Below are 18,269 nucleotides of genomic sequence, written 5' to 3'. Positions count from 1 at the left end.
ATTTAATGCTATTTTGTTTTATGAAACCACTCTTTTCTTTAAGTTTTGAGGTTTTATTGTTAAGCAGTATTATTACTAGTTTTTACCATTTTTTAACTTTGACCACAGAAATAATTGTTTTCACAAACTTTTTGCAGCTTTCTGTACCTATCTTTCAACCTTGACTACAGAAATAAATTTTCTACTTTACAAACCTTCTACAACTTTCTGTATTCATTTAGGCTTCATCCCACATTCCTATCCCTCCAGGCTTATTTTACATTCCTAAACAGTCAGTCATTTGGGACAAAGCTACTTTCCTTTTCCCCTTAATTAGAAAAATATTCTTTATACCTTCTATACAACATGCTATTACCACCAAAATCAAACTTGTTAGAATGATGCTAAATATTTAAAACAAAACATTTTTTATAGAGAGAGGGAGTTAAAGTTCTTATTAACAGATTCCTCAGTAAAGATATTATTTTATGACACTTGTTTTTCACACAAATGCAAACTGTGCAGACTGCACAAAATTTAAAAGGAGGACTACAAATCTGGGGTTATGGTTAGTGGGGCTCAAACCCACTGAGTTTGCATGCATGACCCTTGGATTAACTTAATTAGCTTTATTACACAATAGACTAATTAAAACAAAAGAAAGCAATGTGAACACAATAAACAAAAAATTACACACCTACCCAGCACAGGGAAGGTCTGAATTGCAAAGCTACCTTAACTCAGATGTGTTTGGTGTTTGTCTGTGGTGGGTGCTTTCACTTGGACTTCCCAGTCCTGGTACTCTAGGAAAAATTTCTGGGCAACTGGTTAAGCATAATGGGGCAAACAAGATCACTAGCTAATGCCTCTTCGTTCAGACAGCTTTGTAAAACAGGCACGGCACCTCTGGAAGGGGGAGGTGGCAGCGGCAGCGGCGGTATAGGAGAAAGGGGAGGGAGCGAGGCTATAGTTTCCCCATCGCCTTTATCGGCTGGCGGTATAGGGGCTGACGGCTTGGTGGGGCAGAAGGCCTTCATCGGAGAGAGCGGCGGTTTCTTTTTTAGGGACCTCAGTTTCAGAACTCTCAGTCTCGTCAGTATGAAGAGGGGCTAGGGCAGTGCGAACAAGAGCCCATGTAGTAAATGTTTTAGAGAAAACTTTCTGTCCTCTCTCAAAGTGGCACTTTAAATTTCATCCAATGCACTCCTACACGTCTAAGTCTAATGTGCCTTCCTTAGGAAACCAAGGGTTGTGTTGAACAACATTATGCAGTAAAGAATACAAATTGTCTTCTGAAACAGAAGCTCCACTAGCCTGCAGCAGCCTTTGCAAAATTAAAACATACCGGTGCTGGGGAACACTGAGAGACTGACCCATATCGTTGAGTGGCTGAAACTACTGAACCACCGTGAGACAACTCACTTGTACTTACTGTGCAGTTTCCAAACGTCATGGTCAGGACTGGAACTCCTCACACGGGGCACCAATTGTGAAAGAAGGGGCCGACTCCGTCTCTGTGTTCATGCAAAAGAAAGTTTTATTCTACTCATTCCTACAGGTTTATATAGCATACAAGGTGGTCTCCTACGTGACTGTTTTCAGGTATTTCAGGGAGGGTACATTTTTCATAAAGCCATAAGGTGTGATTGCATGTCTTTGATCTCAAGGGACATTCTCTTAGGGGCTAGACGGGAGACAGCAGGAGCAGGAGACGGGAGCACAGAAGGAGCCCGGCTATGTCCTTATCTAAATTGGTGCCTGCCTTCAGGCACACAAAGCTTTGGCCTTCTCCCAGCCTGGTGCCCGCTGTCAGGCACACAGTGCTTAGGAGGCGGCCCCCCTGTATAACCTATCAAGCCAGGTAATCTTCTGTGTCTCCACAGAAATTTCCGGCCACTTTGCTGGTCTGTGGTGGCCTGAGACTGTAGGATTGTGAGAATGGGCTGAGTCTGCTTGCATCTGCCTGCCTTCTCCCAGGCACCTTAGGAACCCCCCACAGGAGGAGAGGAAGAAGGGGCTATTGGGGCAGGGGGCTCGGGTTGGGGCAGGCTTCAGGCAACGACTGGACTTTGATTTCAGGTCACTAAAAATCTCAGTCTCTGGATTTTGTTCTCTGCCTGTCTACCTTTTCTGGGTCTCCTTTCTGGACCCAAACTCTTTTCTTTCTGAAATACTTGTTCCTTGGTGGTTGTGTCATTTCATTCTACACCCAAGGTTTGGTGTCATTTAATTCCAAGGATGCCATCTAGAGGCTGAAAATTCTCAAGAGGATTTCTTTAGCCCAGATTTCTTTCCAGAGCTTCGGACCCAAATATCCAGCTGGTCTTTATCGCCTCTCAAATTCAGCATGTCCAAAACCAAACTCAGCACACCCTGCCATTCCTCTCGGCGACCCCGCACTTTCCTCCTCCATCTTTGTCTCAACGAATGGTGCCAGTACCCATGCAGTTGCTTAAGCCAGGAACACAGGTGTCACCTCCACCTCTGCCTCCCTCTCCCTTACCCCTGGAGTATTTCTAGACTGGGTCTCCTCTTCACCCGGGTGCCACTGTGTTAGTGCAGACCATTGTTTTCTCTCTGGAATTACTGCAGCAACTCCCAGTTGGCTTTTCCAGAGCGAAACCCACCTTCTCCCCTCCCGACCCCCAACCCCACTTTCTCCATGATGCAGCCAGAGTAATCTTTTCAATCTAAAAAGTGATCGAATAATTTTTTTCCTTAAAACTTTACAGTGGCTCCTCATTCTCTGGCTAAAAATCCAGACCCCTTTTTATGACTCCTTATCCTCGTCTCTTACCACTGCCCCCCACCCATCTAGCTCTGACTGGAGTTCTTTCCCTCCTTCCAGTGGGTCAGACCTTCTCGCCCACTGGGCCTTCACACATTCTCTTCCCTCTTTCAACTGGCTCACTCCCTCGTTATTTCTCAGATCTTAGCTTGGATGTCATTGTCTCCAGAAAGTTTCCCTAAACCCTCTGTTCTGGGTTAGGGTTCTCTTCTGTGTTCCCATGGCTCCGAGGACTTCCCTTATCACACTGTGTCCTGAAAGCCTCCTGGCTGTCTGCGCCCCCCCACTGGACCCTGAGCATGCATGCCTACTGCCCTGAATTTAGCACCTGCCTGCATGTTGTGAGTGCTCAACACACATTTGCTGGATGAATTAAAAATGAATAAACTACTCAGAAAAGGAAGATCAGTTATATTTAAGAACACTTGGGCTTTGAGGGGAAAAAGAAATCAAGCAAATCTGAAAATTCCCTCTGTATAACCTTGCTTTTGATGGGACAGATAATCCTATTGGTTAGAGAAAAGTACTAAAAAAAGTCAAATGACTTTACAAAATATAAAAATTCCGCATGTATGCCCTGTCAAGTAATTACTTGTCTAAAAATATTTACACTTTAGATTATGTAGACCTAAGTGCATTAAAAAGGCGTAACTCCTTCTCGCCCTCTGTTAGATCAGCATTCAATCACATTTCCCTTACTAAATGAAAATGGTAGTATTATTAGACACAGATTAAAAAATAGTAAACTACCCAGGGGAGTAAGTCTCCCTGGCAACATGGAATATGACTCCCGGGGAGGAATGTAGACCCGGCATCGTGGGACGGAGAACAACTTCTTGACCAAAAGGGGGATGTGAAAGGAGATGAAATAAGCTTCAGTGGCAGAGAGATTCCAAAAGGAGCCGAGAAGTCACTCTGGTGGGCACTCTTACACACAATATACACAACCCTTTTTAGGTTCTAATGAATTGGAATAGCTAGTAGTAAATACCTAAAACTATCAAACTACGACCCAGAACCCATGAATCTTGAAGATAATTATATAAAAATGTAACTTATGAGGGGTGACAATGTGATTGGGAAAGCCAGTGTATGGATGGATGAGTAGAAAAATGGGGGCAAAAAAAAAAAAAGCACCCAGTATTCTTTTTTACTTTAATTGTTCTTTTTCACTTTAATTTTTATTCTTATTATTTTTGTGTATGTGGTAATGAAAATGTTCAAAAATTAATTTTGGTGATGAACACACAACTGTATAATGGTACTGTGAACAATTCAGTGTATGCTTTGTGTGACTGCATGGTATGTGAATACATCTCAGTAAAAATGAATTTTTTAAAAAGGGTAAGCTGTATTCATCTGGTACACAAATGACCTAAAACTGAACAGCGACACTAGACACAGGATTCTTATTTGAGTCTCGGGAAATTTATATCAATATAAAGTTCTAAGGCTATGGAAAGACTGAAGATTTAAATGTCTACATGTTATACCGATAATATTCTTGCTTTCCACTTACACCTTAATTTAAGGTGGAAAGATCCATATTTTAGGCTAATGTAACAACAACTTATGAGTATCCACATATGCTAAAACCACATCAGTTTAACTTTCAAATTTCATTCATTGAAAAACTATTTCTTGAGTACTCCTATGTGCCAGTAATTTGACCAGGGTTTCCTTTTGATATGTTTTACCTTTATGGTGTATTTTAAAACAAGTTTCGTAGCATATTAATAATATAACCTCCTGGTTTTTAAATTGTGCCTTTTAAAATTCCGAAGAGGGCTATGGCCTGGCATGTAGAGAGAGATAAACAGGTGAGAATTGTGGGAGATAAGGAGCTCTGGAGCAGTGCTTCCGGAACCTCAATGTGGCTGTAGATCACCAGGAGTTGTTACAGTGCAGATTCTGATCCAGCAGGACTGGGGAGGGCCTGGGGTCTGCATTTCTAACAAGCTGCTTGGTGGCGGCAATGCTGTGGATTCTCAGACCGTACCTGGAGTGTCAAGGCCAACACCCCATTTAAAAGAAGCAGCTTCTCCTAACCTCCGGTTGGTAGTCTCCATGCATACATGCAGACCCAAGATTGCCAGCTGGTAAAAATCTGATATTTTAGGTGTACTCTTGTTACTTACTAGAGACAGACTTATTCCCTCTGGATGACAAGGTGACTAGTAAACAGGCACATAAATACAAGTGTACCATCACAACTTGAAAGATCATAGGAAAGAAGGGAACAGATAACTATGATGTAAAACAAAGGAGACCTACTTAGATAAGGTTTTCAGAGAATCTGCCTGACACTTGAAGGATGGTAAGGAAGGAAAGAGCTTCGTGTGCTGGGTGGCTGAAGGAGAGTGGCTGGACTCTACGTGAGGCAGGGCCGCCATGGCCAGGGTTTCCATTCTAAGTGAGGAGTCCCAGTTAGATTGGTGTTGCAGCCAACTTGGAGCTTTTCAAATTGAGCAATGGTGGAAATAATTGGGAGTGTCAACTGATAACTAAGGATTCAACTGTAACAGTTCATTCATCAGATACATTTTCTTAAGTTCTGAGCTCAGCTTGTTTTCACATCTTGCCTGGGTCCATGTCTCCATACTTTGAATTGTTAGCTTTCTCACCAGATTCTCCCCTTCCAGGGCTCTCCCTAGTCCATGTCTCCTGTGGTGTCCTGGATGTTGGGAGGCCGAGTTGTGCCTAGACTCACCACAGAGAGGTAGCATCACCTTGGGAGATCTTTTCCTCTCTCTGAACCCTGGTTTCCCCTTGTTCACAAATGAGTTGAAGAAGATGGCCTCAAAATTCTGTGATTTTTCTGAAGTCTTCTCATTAACGATCTGACCCTCCTCTGAATGCATGGCACCTGTTTATACCATGGAGTTTATTGTTTTTCCTTTATTCTCTGGGGGTGCTGGACAGTTCTGCTCCTCTTGATTGGGCAGTTCTTCTTAAGGTCTTACCCAAGTGTTCACTCATGTGGCTGCATTCAGCTTGCTGGTTGTGGGGTCTGGAATCTGGGACCACAGAACCTCTCTACATGTGGCCTTCCATCCTTAAAGAGGCAAGACTGAATTCTTCATAGAGTGGCAACATCATTCCAAGAGAGCAAGCACCAATGCCCAACTATTTTATCTAGCCTTCGCTTGCTTCACATTTGCTAATGTCCCATTGACCAGAGCAAGTCACGTGGCCAAGGCTAATGTCATCGCAAAGGGGCCACATCACAAAAGCAGGAACATGGGAGGTGTGATCCATTTGGGGCATTAACATAACCACTCACCCCAGCCTTGGTGCTAAATTACCTGCATCCTCTCATAAGGGTCTCCTGAGGGTGGTTTTGTTCAAAATCTTCTCTTAGAATTTTTTGCATTATCTATCTAATTGTTCATGATGTAGTTCATTGGGATCATGTAAGTTTTGATTAATTGATTTAGAATCCCTAGGTAGAAGCTTTAGTGAATCAGACAAAGTTGAATCACAAACTGTTTTGCCTAAATCTGATCTTATGTTTTCAAGATAGCAAAATAAAATTCTGATTGTGGTATCACCCCCCTTATGGGGCTTCTGCTGTTATTCATAATATAAAATTGAAGCGTTTGGTAATGGGTTATAACGGTATTTCAGAATTACCCAAGACTTTCATATTAGTCTTAGTTATGGAATACTAAACATTTGCAATGAGTCGGTTATCCAAAAGAAAATTTAATTTTATATTGCAACAGTGGCATATAATGTTTTAATAACTGTCTTGGGGGGATTGTGTGTGTTTTTCTTTTAGCTCTTCAGAGAAGTAAGAATAATGAAGATTTTAAACCATCCAAACATAGGTACTTTCTGCTTTATTATATTCTTTTGGGTCTAAATGCATTCTTGAAAGTATGTCATAAGGCTAAGCATATTCCAGGAGTGATAGAAGGAGATTCCTTCCCTCCCCCCAGCCCAGGTACATGTTTAATATTTTGAATAAATATATACAAGTTGTTGATCATTTGCATTAGTTTTTTTGAAATTACTGAAGATAGGGTATAAAACTACGAAATTAAGTACTTGAATTGATAACTTTAATGCAGTAAAACATCTGTAACCAGATTAACTGTAATTTTGTAACTTTTTAATGTATTAGAAACTACCATAGTTAAGATGCCTTAGTCCGTAGAGAGAAGGGAATTCTAGTAAATCAGTTAACACATTTTGCTGTGGTTGTGTGCCTAAGAAAATACTTACACTTTGAATCATATTTTAAGACATCTGGGATACTTGCCATCTAATGGAATTTTGGTATGAATTGTTTCAAAAAGCAAAGAGTTGTTTTGCATGTCCTCTGTGCACACATCTCTGTGCTAAGTGTTATGTGAGGTAGGTAGGTTTAAAAGAGGAGGAAGGGTGTGATCCTGCAAGATGAAAATAAGCAAATTACTTCATATTGACCCCCACTGTTTATATGTTCCAATGTGAACTTTGGATCCACGTAGATCATAATAGAGCTCTTTTAAAATATAACTGCTTTTTTAAAGACAGTGATATTCCTCCGATCTAGAAGCATTATTTCAAGAGTGAAACAGCTAAGACAGCCAGGTATGGAGGGTTACTATCAGAGTCAGTTGTGGAAGTGGTGGGGTGATATTGAATGGTAAGGACATCATGGCAAGAATCCCCGAGGCACCAGAACAGTAGCTGGTGTTGACTCTGGAGCCCATAGCAGGGAAAAAGTTTTTATATAGACCTTCCTAGTTTGATTGTATATTCATACATGAGGCTTATTTCCTCAAATCTAAGTTACCCTATCATTGTAAAAAGCATTATTTTATGTACCACTAAGCAAGGAAAAAGTGCTACCAATTAGTTACAAGAAGCCATCATTCTGATATCAGGGATGTTAGCTAAAATATGAAAAAATATACTTCTTTGAATCAATGCAATATGTTATGTTTAAAGAAAAGAAAAACCACAAGAATTATACCTTTCTTTGAGGGAAAGAAAACCTTCTTTCTTAGTGGGAAGAAATCCTCATTTCTTTGCTTTTCATTTTAACCCTTTGGAGTTAGCCAGCTAACTTTGGATTTCAGATTCCAACTTTTTTTTACCAAAAAAACATTTTATCACATGCCTAGAACTGTCTTAGAAATATTTATTTTGTCTTTTAATTACTTAAGTTGTGCCCTGATTCTTTTCACAGTTCTCTACCTATTTAATGACCTATCTTTGATAATAGATTTAAATTTTAAAAAATTACTATTGCATTAATATAGACTTTCCAGAAGATGTAATATATGCATCAAATTTTAGAAGGGTTTTATTTATTTGTTGATTGATGACCAGCACATATGCCTTAACTTTCTTTAAATACTTTTTCTTGACAATCTGAATGTATGAGAACCTAAGGAAATGTATGATTGTATTATTTATTAATTCAACATTTATTAACTACTATGTGTTAGGTGCTTTGTTTGGTCTAATTCTGTATGAAGGAATCAGAAAATAGTCTGCAACATAAAAGATTAGCATTTGCTCCAATTTTTAACTTTGGTATATTTAACTTTAAATAATGTATTAATCTCAAAATAAAGTAGATTTGCAAAACGATGATTTGGTAGCTTCAAAGATTTACTTCAGTTTCATTTTTAAATGTATGTATTTCTAATTGTTGTGTTATGGTTTTATTAATCAGAAGTAATAGAAATATTATTTCTGTATATAACAAAGGACAGCTATAGCAAAATCACACCTAAAACAATTGAAAATTAATTGTTTAATAAAAGCTCTTTTCAATTCATTTGCATATAGTCCCTTCTATTTCTTTCCACCTTGGCCTCAGAATAATCACAGAGGAACCTGGTTATCTGAGAGATGGTATAAGTTTCCTAAGCAACAAAATACCTCAAGTGGACCTATATTCTTAAAGCAATAATGAGAAGTTTGCATTGCAGGAATAGGGTGTATCTGAGCCATTCTTTCAGGTTGAATGAAGACAGTTTTTCCTGAGGTGCTTGTCATCTTGCAAAGGATGAGCTGCTGGGAGGGAAGCTAGCCAGTATAGACACAATGAAGAATGATGGTAGAGGAAAATGAGAATAGGTATATTTTGCTAGACTGCTGAGTGCCTAGTGAAGTTTTGCTGTTTAAGCATCAGAATTAATCTTTTTTCTTGTGGAATTCTATGCTTTTATGAAATCTTTTGTTATAATATAGGATAAAATTCCTAAAAAACAGTTCAGTAGAGGGCCAGCTATTAAACTCTTTAAGAGGGGTAAAAAATGCTTTTCATAGATAGAGTTTATATATGCATAGTATATGTATACAGCCATTTATTTCTGTTTCTCCTTATATCCTCTCCTCTCCCCCAGTGAAGTTATTTGAAGTCATCGAAACTGAAAAAACGCTCTACCTAATCATGGAATATGCAAGTGGAGGTAAGAACAATTTTATATATTGGTTTTTTGTTTTTTGTTTTTTTTTCCTTTTCCTTTTTAAGGGAGTACACAGCCACACTGTCCATATGGATAATTGTTAAGGTTTCCTTTAACATCCAAAGTCATAATATGCTAGCATGAGAGTCAGAAAAAACCCTTAGTGGTTCTGTAGGTTGGCATGGAGTATGTCATTATTAGCATTATTAAATGATGGTATCCAAGGTCTTGGATTTTTTAATATATTAATGCATTAGCGTATGTTGGATGCTTTTCTTTATCAGATTTTAATATGTCATTGGTGTCTGTCTTTCCCAAGGGCAAAATTGATGGTTACAGTGCCTGTGATTAGCTTTTCCTTAAAATAAAGATTAAGGACTAGTCGTTACTTGCCTACAAGATTATGTAAATTAGACATTTTTCTGAAATGCATGTATATAGCCTGTCTCTTTTATAAAGACTTGATAAAGTTGGGCTAGGCTTGTAGTTTTTAAACCACCTGAGAGTTTCATTGTCTTCCCCTCTTCTGGTCTCAGAGCTTCTTGAGGGCAGAAACTTTCACATTCATCTTTGTGTGCTCCCTGCCTCTAGCATGCAGCCTGGCACGTAGCAGATACTTAACAAACGAGGATTAAACTGAGTTTGTAAAATGACAAATGAGACTGAATACGCTTTTTATTGAACTCCACAGTGTAGCCAATAGTTTGGGTTGCAGTACAATTTTATTTATCCTGAACACTTTGCTCCAGGTTTTAAAACCTGGAGTTAGAAAGTTGAATCAGCCTCGAGGTAGTGGGTTAACCCATAAATCAAGAGATTCTAAGCCCATTGTGGGAAAGAATAAGTTGTAGTAGTCATACCTCTGACCGCTTTTTTATACTTCTAACTCATTAGTTGTGTGTTTTAGATTTTTAATTTGTGGTTTGGAAATTTAATTGGCATTTTCAGACTTGAGGAGTAGTAGGAAGAAATGAAGGTTAATTGCAGAACCAAAGATCTATATGGAGTTCTAATCCTTTCTACTCATCTTATGGGCAAATAACACAAAGTAATGTTCATAACCTTTTCATTCATGTTGCCTCCACATGTATAGGGTGCTCTTTCTTACCTTATCTCCCTCCACCTCACAGTCACACTGTGAGGTGGCCAGGCAGTGAGTGATAGGATTTACCCTTGAGGAAATGGAGGCTGGGAAGTCTTAATGTCATGCTGCCGGGCCTGGAACTCCAGCCTTCTGTTACCATGTTGCCACTTCCGGTTGCTCAGTCAGTCACAGTTTCTGTTCCCATCTATTTTAGGTACCCAGGTCATATAGGCAGGGGTGAGACAAAACGTCTGAGAAGTATGCGATTTTAGTAGACAGAAGATCAACTTTGGAAAACCCAAACATGAGCGTCAGTCCAGGCAGTACCCTTATTGGTCGTTTCACCTGACAAGTTACGCACATTTCTCCGAGCTTCCTAGTGGGGTGCTGACACAGTCCTCCTTCGAGGATCCTTACTGCACATGCTTTCTACCTTGTGCAGCACCATGACAACATGTGAAATTGATGGGAACTGGTATATATTGTCTCGGTCTATTTGTTTTAATCAGCTCAACAAAGCACTGTCAGTCTCCTGGACATCTGTTTTATTGATGCCTTTGCCATGTGAACAGTAAAAGGTTCACTAAATTGACTGTTCACTTCTGTCTCCAGCCTGGTACTTTTGGTTTGGTATAATCATACAATTTCAGAATCATCCAGGGCAACTGTCTAATTTTTACAAATGAAACTAATGCTCAGAAAGGTGGTTCTATGCCAATGGATCCATGGGGCTTTTAGAGCTGTCTGGTCCAGGGTCCTTTCCATTAAACCAGTGTCTCCCTGAGCCAGCTCCAGAATGTGACCTGGGTGGGAAGAGTCACTTTTTTGACACTATTTTTTTTGTAAGAGCCTTTAGAAAGGTTTTCAATTCATCTGGTTAATCTGAATGGTAATGGGTTCTCAAGAAAGCAAAAAAGGGGGAGGGGAGGTAGGTTGAATTCCTGATTTATAACTTAGGGATTGAGAGTGTGATTTTAAGGTTCCAGAAACTTCTCCTCCAAAGCTTATTCTCTTAAGAGGTTTATTCTACATTTGAATGTATGAAAAAAAAATTTTTTAATTTAAAAATAATATTGATAGAAATGGGCTCTCTCTTTGTTACTTTATAATAGCTAGTGGGTTTGATCCATTGATTTTTTTTTAAGTCCGAAACTTTTTGATATAAGCACACATCCTTCCTTGTTTTCACTTATTAACTGTTTGTTTGACATTGTGTATTCTGCAAACAGAAAGGTCATTCACTTAGAAAATGCTGACATTTTATTGAGCTGACATTTACCTTCATCATTCATCATAGTTAAATGAACCGTGTAGTATAAATTAACAATACGTAATCCCTTTTAAAAGATTATTACTCATTCAAGTGATAACATGAAAATATTTATGCCCATCCATTATTTAAAATTAGTTTGTTCAGAGTTAGGGTTAAGCGTTTAAAAGTCAAAGATTTTAGTGTACAATTCAGAATGACTTTTTCTTCCAAAATATCCATTTGAGTTGTATTATGTATTTTAAGGTATCAAAATATTTTATTTGAATTTTGTCTATGCTGATGGAGGTATGCCTTATTTGAATAAAGTAAATCTGTTCTTTTCCCAAAATACATTTTGTATCAAAATTTTCTGAACTGTTCCGGTTTGCTAAAGCTGCCATTAATGCAGAATACCAGAAATGGATTGGCTTTTTTTTTTTTTTTTTTTTTTTAATTTTTATTGAGATTGTTCAGATACCATACAATTATCCAAAGATCCAAAGTGTACAATCACTTGCCCCTGGGTACGCTCATACAGCTGTGCATCCATCACACTTAATTTTTGTTCAATTTTTAGAAACTTTTCATTATCCCAGACAAGAAATAAAGTGAAAGATGAAAAAAAAAAAAGAAAAGAAAAGGAAACTCTAATCCTCCCCATCCCTAATCAACCCCCCTCAATTGTTGACTCCTAGTATTGCTATAGTACATTTGTTACTGTTTATGAAAAAATGTTGAAATACTACTAACTGTAGTATATAGTTTGTAATAGGTATATAGTTCTTCCCTATATGCCCCTCTATTATTAACTTCTAATTGTATTGTCATACATTTGTTCTGGTTCATGGAAGTGATTTCTAGTATTTGTACAGTTGATCATGGACATTGCCCACCATAGGATTCAGTTTTATAAATTCCCATCTTTTGACCTCCAACTTTCCTTCTGGTGACATATATGACTCTGAGCTTCCCCTTTCCACCTCATTCATTTGCCATTCAGCACTGTTAGTTATTCTCACATCTTGCTACCAACACCCCTGTTCATTTCCAAACATTTAAGTTCATCCTGATTGAACATTCTGCTCATACTAAGCAACCACTCCCCATTCTTAAGCCTCATCCTATATCTTGGTACCTTATATTTCATGTCTATGAGTTTACATATTATAATTAGTTCCTATCAGTGAGACCCTGCAATAATTGTCCTAATGTGTCTGGCTTATTTCACTCAGTATATTGCCCTCGAGGTTTTGTCATCAACCCATTTTTTTTAATATGGTTTTGTTCACTCACCGTACATTCCATCCCAAGTAAATAATCGATGGTTTTCTGCATGGTCATACATTTCTGTGTTCACCACTTTCACCACTATCTATATAAGAGCATCTACATTTCTTCCACAAGGCAGGAGGGAGAGTCAAAGAAGGTAGAGAGGCAAAAGAAAGAGGAAAAAAAAAAGACAGCTAGGAAGCAGCAAAAGGAAAAATAACCTTAAATCAAAGTAGAATAAAGAATCAGACAATACCACCAATGTCAAGTGTCTAACAGGCCTCCCCTATCCCCCCCTCTTATCTGCATTTACCTTAGTATGTCACCTTTGTTACATTAAAGGAAGCATAATACAATGATTCTATTAGTTACAGTCTCTAGTTTATGCTGATTGCATCCCTCCCCCAATGCCTCCCCATTTTTAACACCTTGCAAGGTCGACATTTGCTTGTTCTCCCTCGTAAAAGAACATATTTGTACATTTTATCACAATTGTTGAATACTCTAGATTTCACCAAGTTACACAGTCCCAGTCTTTATCTTTCCTCCTTTCTTGTGGTGTCTCACATGCTCCCCACTTTCCTCTCTCAACCGTATTCATAGTTACCTGTGTTCAGTGTACTTACATTGTTGTGCTACCATCTCCCCAAATTGTGTTCCAAACCACGCACTCCTGTCTTCTATCACCGTGTAGTGCTCCCTTTAGTATTTCCTGTAGGACAGGTGTCTTGTTCACAAAGTCTCTCATTGTCTGTTTGTCAGAAAGTATTTTGAGCTCTCCCTCATATTTGAAGGACAGCTTTGCTGGATATAGGATTCTTGGTTGGCGGTTTTTCTCTTTCAGTATCTTAAATATATCACACCACTTCCTTCTTGCCTCCATGGTTTCTGCCGAGAGATCCGCACATAGTCTTATTAAGCTTCCTTTGTATGTAATGGATCGCTTTTCTCTTGATGCTTTCAGGATTCTCTCTTTGTCTTTGACATTTGATAATCTGATTATTAAGTGTCTTGGCGTAGGTCTATTCATATCTCTTCTGTTTGGAGTATGCTGTGCTTCTTGGATCTGTAATTTTATGTCTTTTATAAGAGATGGGAAATTTTCATTAATTATTTCCTCTATTATTGCTTCTGCCCCCTTTCCCTTCTCTTCTCTTTCTGGGACACCAATGATACGTACATTATTGTACTTTATTTCATCCTTGAGTTTCCGGAGACGTCGCTCATATTTTTTCATTCTTTTCTCCATCTGCTCCTTTGCGTGTAGGCTTTCAGGTGTTTTGTTCTCCAGTTCCTGAGTGTTTTCTTCTGCCTCTTGAGAGCTGCTGTTGTATGTTTCCATTGTGTCTTTCATCTCTTGTGTTGTGCCTTTCATTTCCATAGATTCTACTAGTAGGTTTTTTGAACTTTTGATTTCTGCCATATATATGCCCAGTGCTTCCTTTACAGCCTCTATCTCTTTTGCAATATCTTCTCTAAACTTTTTGATTTGATTTAGCATTAGTTGTTTAAATTCCTGTATCTCGGTTGAAGGGTACGTTTGTTCCTTTGACTGGGCCATAACTTTGTTTTTCTTAGTGTAGGTTGTAATTTTCTGTTGTCCAGGCAACAGAAAATTCTGTTCTGTTTTCCCAGACCAGAACAGGCTCAGGTCCCAGAGGGAAGAAATATTCAGTATCTGGTTTCCCTGCAGGTGTGTCTTAGAAAATTCCTCCACCCTTTGATGCCTCAGGTCACTGTGCTTTTCTGCCCAGCAGGTGACGCCTGTTAGCCTATAATTCTTGACTGGTGTGAGGAGGTATGGCCGTGTTCCCCCAGGCTCTGGGGTCTGGTTCTGAATGGAAAGGGCCCCACCCCTTTCCTCCTAGAGAAGACAGACCGGCCAGGTGGAGGTCATTAGCATTTCAGTGGTCTCTCTCTCTGCTTGTGCTGTCTCCACCCTTCCCAGAGTCACAGCCCTGGAAACTGAAAATGACTGGGGCTTTCTCCACTGAGCCAAAAAAGAAACAGATAGTCCCCTTCAGACCCAGTCCAAGGCGACCCTCCGGCTCTCCCAGGTCAGTCGTCACCCAAAGCCTCTGTCTGTTTTTTGGGGCTGCGTACCTGTAGTGAGCAGTTCACACTCACTACTTAAAACCCCAGTTGGAGCTCAGCTGAGCTAAATTCACTTGCTGGGAGAGAGCTTCTCTCTGGCACCAGGAGGCTTTGCAGCTCAGGCTATGGGGGAGGGGGTCTCACGACTTGAATCCGCAGGTTTTACTTACAGATTTTATGCTGTGTTCTCGGGCGTTCCTCCCAATTCAGGTTGGTATATGATGAGTAGATGGTCTCGTTTGTCCCCCTGCAGTTATTCTGGATTATTTACTAGTTGTTTCTGGTTTACTGTAGTTGTTCCAGGGGGACTACTTAGCTTCCACTCTTCTCTATGCCGCCATCTTGTCCCTCCTAATCCACAATCTGGATTGGCTTTTATAAAGGGAATTTATTAGGTTACAAATTTACAGTTCTAAGGCCATAGAAGTGTCCAAACTAAACTATCAACAACAGGATACCTTAACTGAAGAAAGGCTGATGGCATCTGGAACACCTCTGTCATCTGGGAAGGCACATGGCTGGCGTCTCCTGGTCCTTTGCTCCTGGGTTCTGGTTTCAAAATGGCTTTCTCCAAAATGTTTCTAGGCTTCTGTCTCTCTTAGCTTCTTGCTGTCAGCTCCTGTGCATCCTTGGTTGTTCTCCCAGGGCGTTTCTCTCTAAGCATCTGGGGGTCCTCCTTTAGCTTCTCCAGGGCAAACTCGGCTTCATCTCTTGACTTAGCATCTCCAAACCTCCTTCTTTCTGCATCTTCCAGCATCCCCAAGCATCTGGGTCTGTGTCGGCTCTTAGCTTCTGCCGGGGGCAGACTCTGAATTACATGTCTTAACTTCTCTCCAAAATGTCTCTCTCAGCTTCTCTAGGCACCTCTTTCCATGAGCACTCTTAAAAGACTCCGCTAAACTAATCAAGGCACACCAGGAATGGGCGGAATAACACCTCCATGGAAATGATCTAATCAAAAGGTCTCACCTATGGTTGGGTGGGCCACATCTCCATGGAAACATTCAATTAAAAGAATTAAGAGATCATGGCTCTTCTGGGGTCCATAACAATTTCATACCAGCACATTCCACCCCCTGGACCCCAGAAAGACAGGTTCTTTCCAAATGCAAAAATATACTCATTCCATCACAATATAGATAAGTACAAAATCTTAGCAAAATCAGTTACAGGTGTGGTTTGTCCTAAGGCAAAATTCTCCTCTGGCTATGTACCCATGAAACCCAGAACAAGTTATCTTCTAATATACAAAGGAGGGACAGTCATAGGATAAACATTCCCATTGCCGTAGGGAGAAACTGAAAGGAAAACGGGTCACCGGACCTAACTAGTTCCTAAAACCTGCAGAGCAAGCTCTGAGAGTCATCTATAGAACAATGTTTTATCCTCGGGGCTTGAGAGAGCGGTAGTTCCTTCCTTTCCAAAGGCTTATGTAGCAGCCTTGCCCTCTCCAAACTCTGGGGTGATTGCTCCAACATATCCACTCATTGGGGAGACCACCTTGTTCTCGGCCCCACCCTCCTCAAGCATCAGGGTGTCTCCCGGACTATATGCCATCTCTAGGGCCTAGGCTCTCCCCTCTCCAAACAGTGGGGTGGTGGCCAGCCTCTCCCCAATCCCCAGGGAATGTGCGCCACCCTATCTGAGGCCTGGGGCAGCAGCACTCTTCCTAAGCATCAAGATGGAAGGCCCGTCCTCTGCCTCTGGGGCAAACTCACCCTTTCCATGTTCATGGGTAGGTCTGCTCTCCTGGCCTAAGATCCCTTGGCTCCAGACCTTAGCTTCTGTGGTTCTGCCTTTGAAGTCATCTTTCCTTCAATTTGTCCCTTTTCTGTCCCTTTTAGTCCAGACTGGCAGTGGCTCCATTTATACAGATCTCGCAGAAAATTTGTTGGATTGGAGTGTGGCATACAGGGGCCAAAACTGTCGGACAATAGAACTTTCCACAAATCTTCCTGGATAACCCCATCTCAAATCCTGACTTACACTGAAATGTCTGGCTGGTTCCAGGTTTCTTTAAATCCTCACGTGGCACACTATCCCCTGGGGTCTCACTTTCTGGAAGCCCAGAATTTTCCAGACCATCAATTTCTGGTTTCTTTGTACTCAAGATTTCAGTTTTCAGCTTATTTCTTTCCTCTCACAATTTTACTGTAAGTTGCAAGAAGTCGAGTTGCATTTTCCACATTTAGTTTGGAGATCTCTTCAGCTAAGTATCCCAGCTCGTCACTTTGAGATTCTGCCTTCGATCTGACACCAGGACTCAATTTTGCCACATTTTCCACCACTTTAATACAAGGATTGCCTTTCTATCAGTTGGCAAGGACACATTCAACATTTCTGTGTAAGGCCTCATCAGAAGTATTTCCACCAACAATCTCTTCAAGGAAATCTAGGCCTTTTCTATCAAGCTCCTCACAGTTCTTCCTGAATCTTCCCCTTATCCATTTTAAAAGCTGCTCCAGCACGTTTGGTATTTGTAAACTCAGTAGCAGCACACCACTACTCCTGTACCAAAATCTGTTCTGGTTTGCTGAAGCTGCAAAATACCAGAAGTAGATTGGCTTTTATATAGGGAATTTATTAGATCATAAATTTACAGATCTAAGGCCTTAAAAGTGTCCAAACTAAGGCATCAACAAGAGGATACCTTCACTGAAGAAAGGCCAGTGGTGTCTGGAACACCCCTGTCATCTGGGAAGGCACGTGGCTAGCGTCTGCTGGTCCTTTGCTCCTGGGTTCTGGTTTCAAAATGTCTTTCCCCAAGATGTCTGGGCTTCTGTCTCTCTTAGCTTCTTGCTGTCAGCTCCTGTGCATCCTTGGTTGTTCTCCCAGGGCGTTTCTCTCTAAGCGTCTGGGGGTCCTCCCTTAGTTTCTCCAGGGCAAACTCTGGGCTTCATCTCTTAACTTAGCATCTCCAAACATCCTTCTGTCTGCATCTTCCAGCATCTCCAAGCATCTGGGTCTGTGTCAGCTCTTAGCTTCTCCTGGGGCAAACTCTGAATGGCATATCCTAACTTCTCTCCAAAATATCTCAGCTTCTCTGAGCTCCTCTCTGTGAGCTGTCTTAAAGGACTCTAGTAAGCTAATTAAGAGCCACCTGGAATGGGTGGGGTAACACCTCCATGGAAATGATCTAATCAAGTGCCACCTCTTTGCCCCAAGGAATTACTATTGTGTAAACTGCTTCTTTGATGCCCATCAGTGAAATCTGTTGGCTTTCCTTTCAAGCTGTATCCTGACTAAGCACTTCTCGGCACCACTGCTACTTCCCACTCTAGTCCATGCCACGGTCACTCTTGTCTTAATTATTGCAGTAGTTTTCCATTTGATCTCCCTGTCCCTTCCCCTAATCCCAACCTCCCGGCTCCCTGTAGTGGCCAGAGTGATCCT

General features: G+C 40.5%; 1 protein-coding gene across 6 annotated transcripts in view; it reads left to right on the top strand.

The window, feature by feature from the left end:
• MARK3 (microtubule affinity regulating kinase 3) overlaps positions 1-18,269 on the top strand; it is a 136,598-nt gene that overhangs the window by 76,196 nt on the left and 42,133 nt on the right. For all 6 annotated transcript variants that reach the window (XM_037831770.1, XM_037831773.1, XM_037831768.1 and 3 more), the window contains 2 exons: positions 6,549-6,597; positions 9,115-9,180. In XM_037831770.1, the coding sequence (XP_037687698.1) occupies positions 6,549-6,597; positions 9,115-9,180 (115 nt within the window). The remainder of the gene's footprint in view (positions 1-6,548; positions 6,598-9,114; positions 9,181-18,269) is intronic.

Source organism: Choloepus didactylus, chromosome 4, assembly GCF_015220235.1.
Source record: "Choloepus didactylus isolate mChoDid1 chromosome 4, mChoDid1.pri, whole genome shotgun sequence".
Taxonomy (NCBI): domain Eukaryota; kingdom Metazoa; phylum Chordata; class Mammalia; order Pilosa; family Megalonychidae; genus Choloepus; species Choloepus didactylus.
The sequence above is the reverse complement of the archived record's forward strand: the minus strand, read 5'-3'. Positions and strand labels throughout refer to the sequence as shown.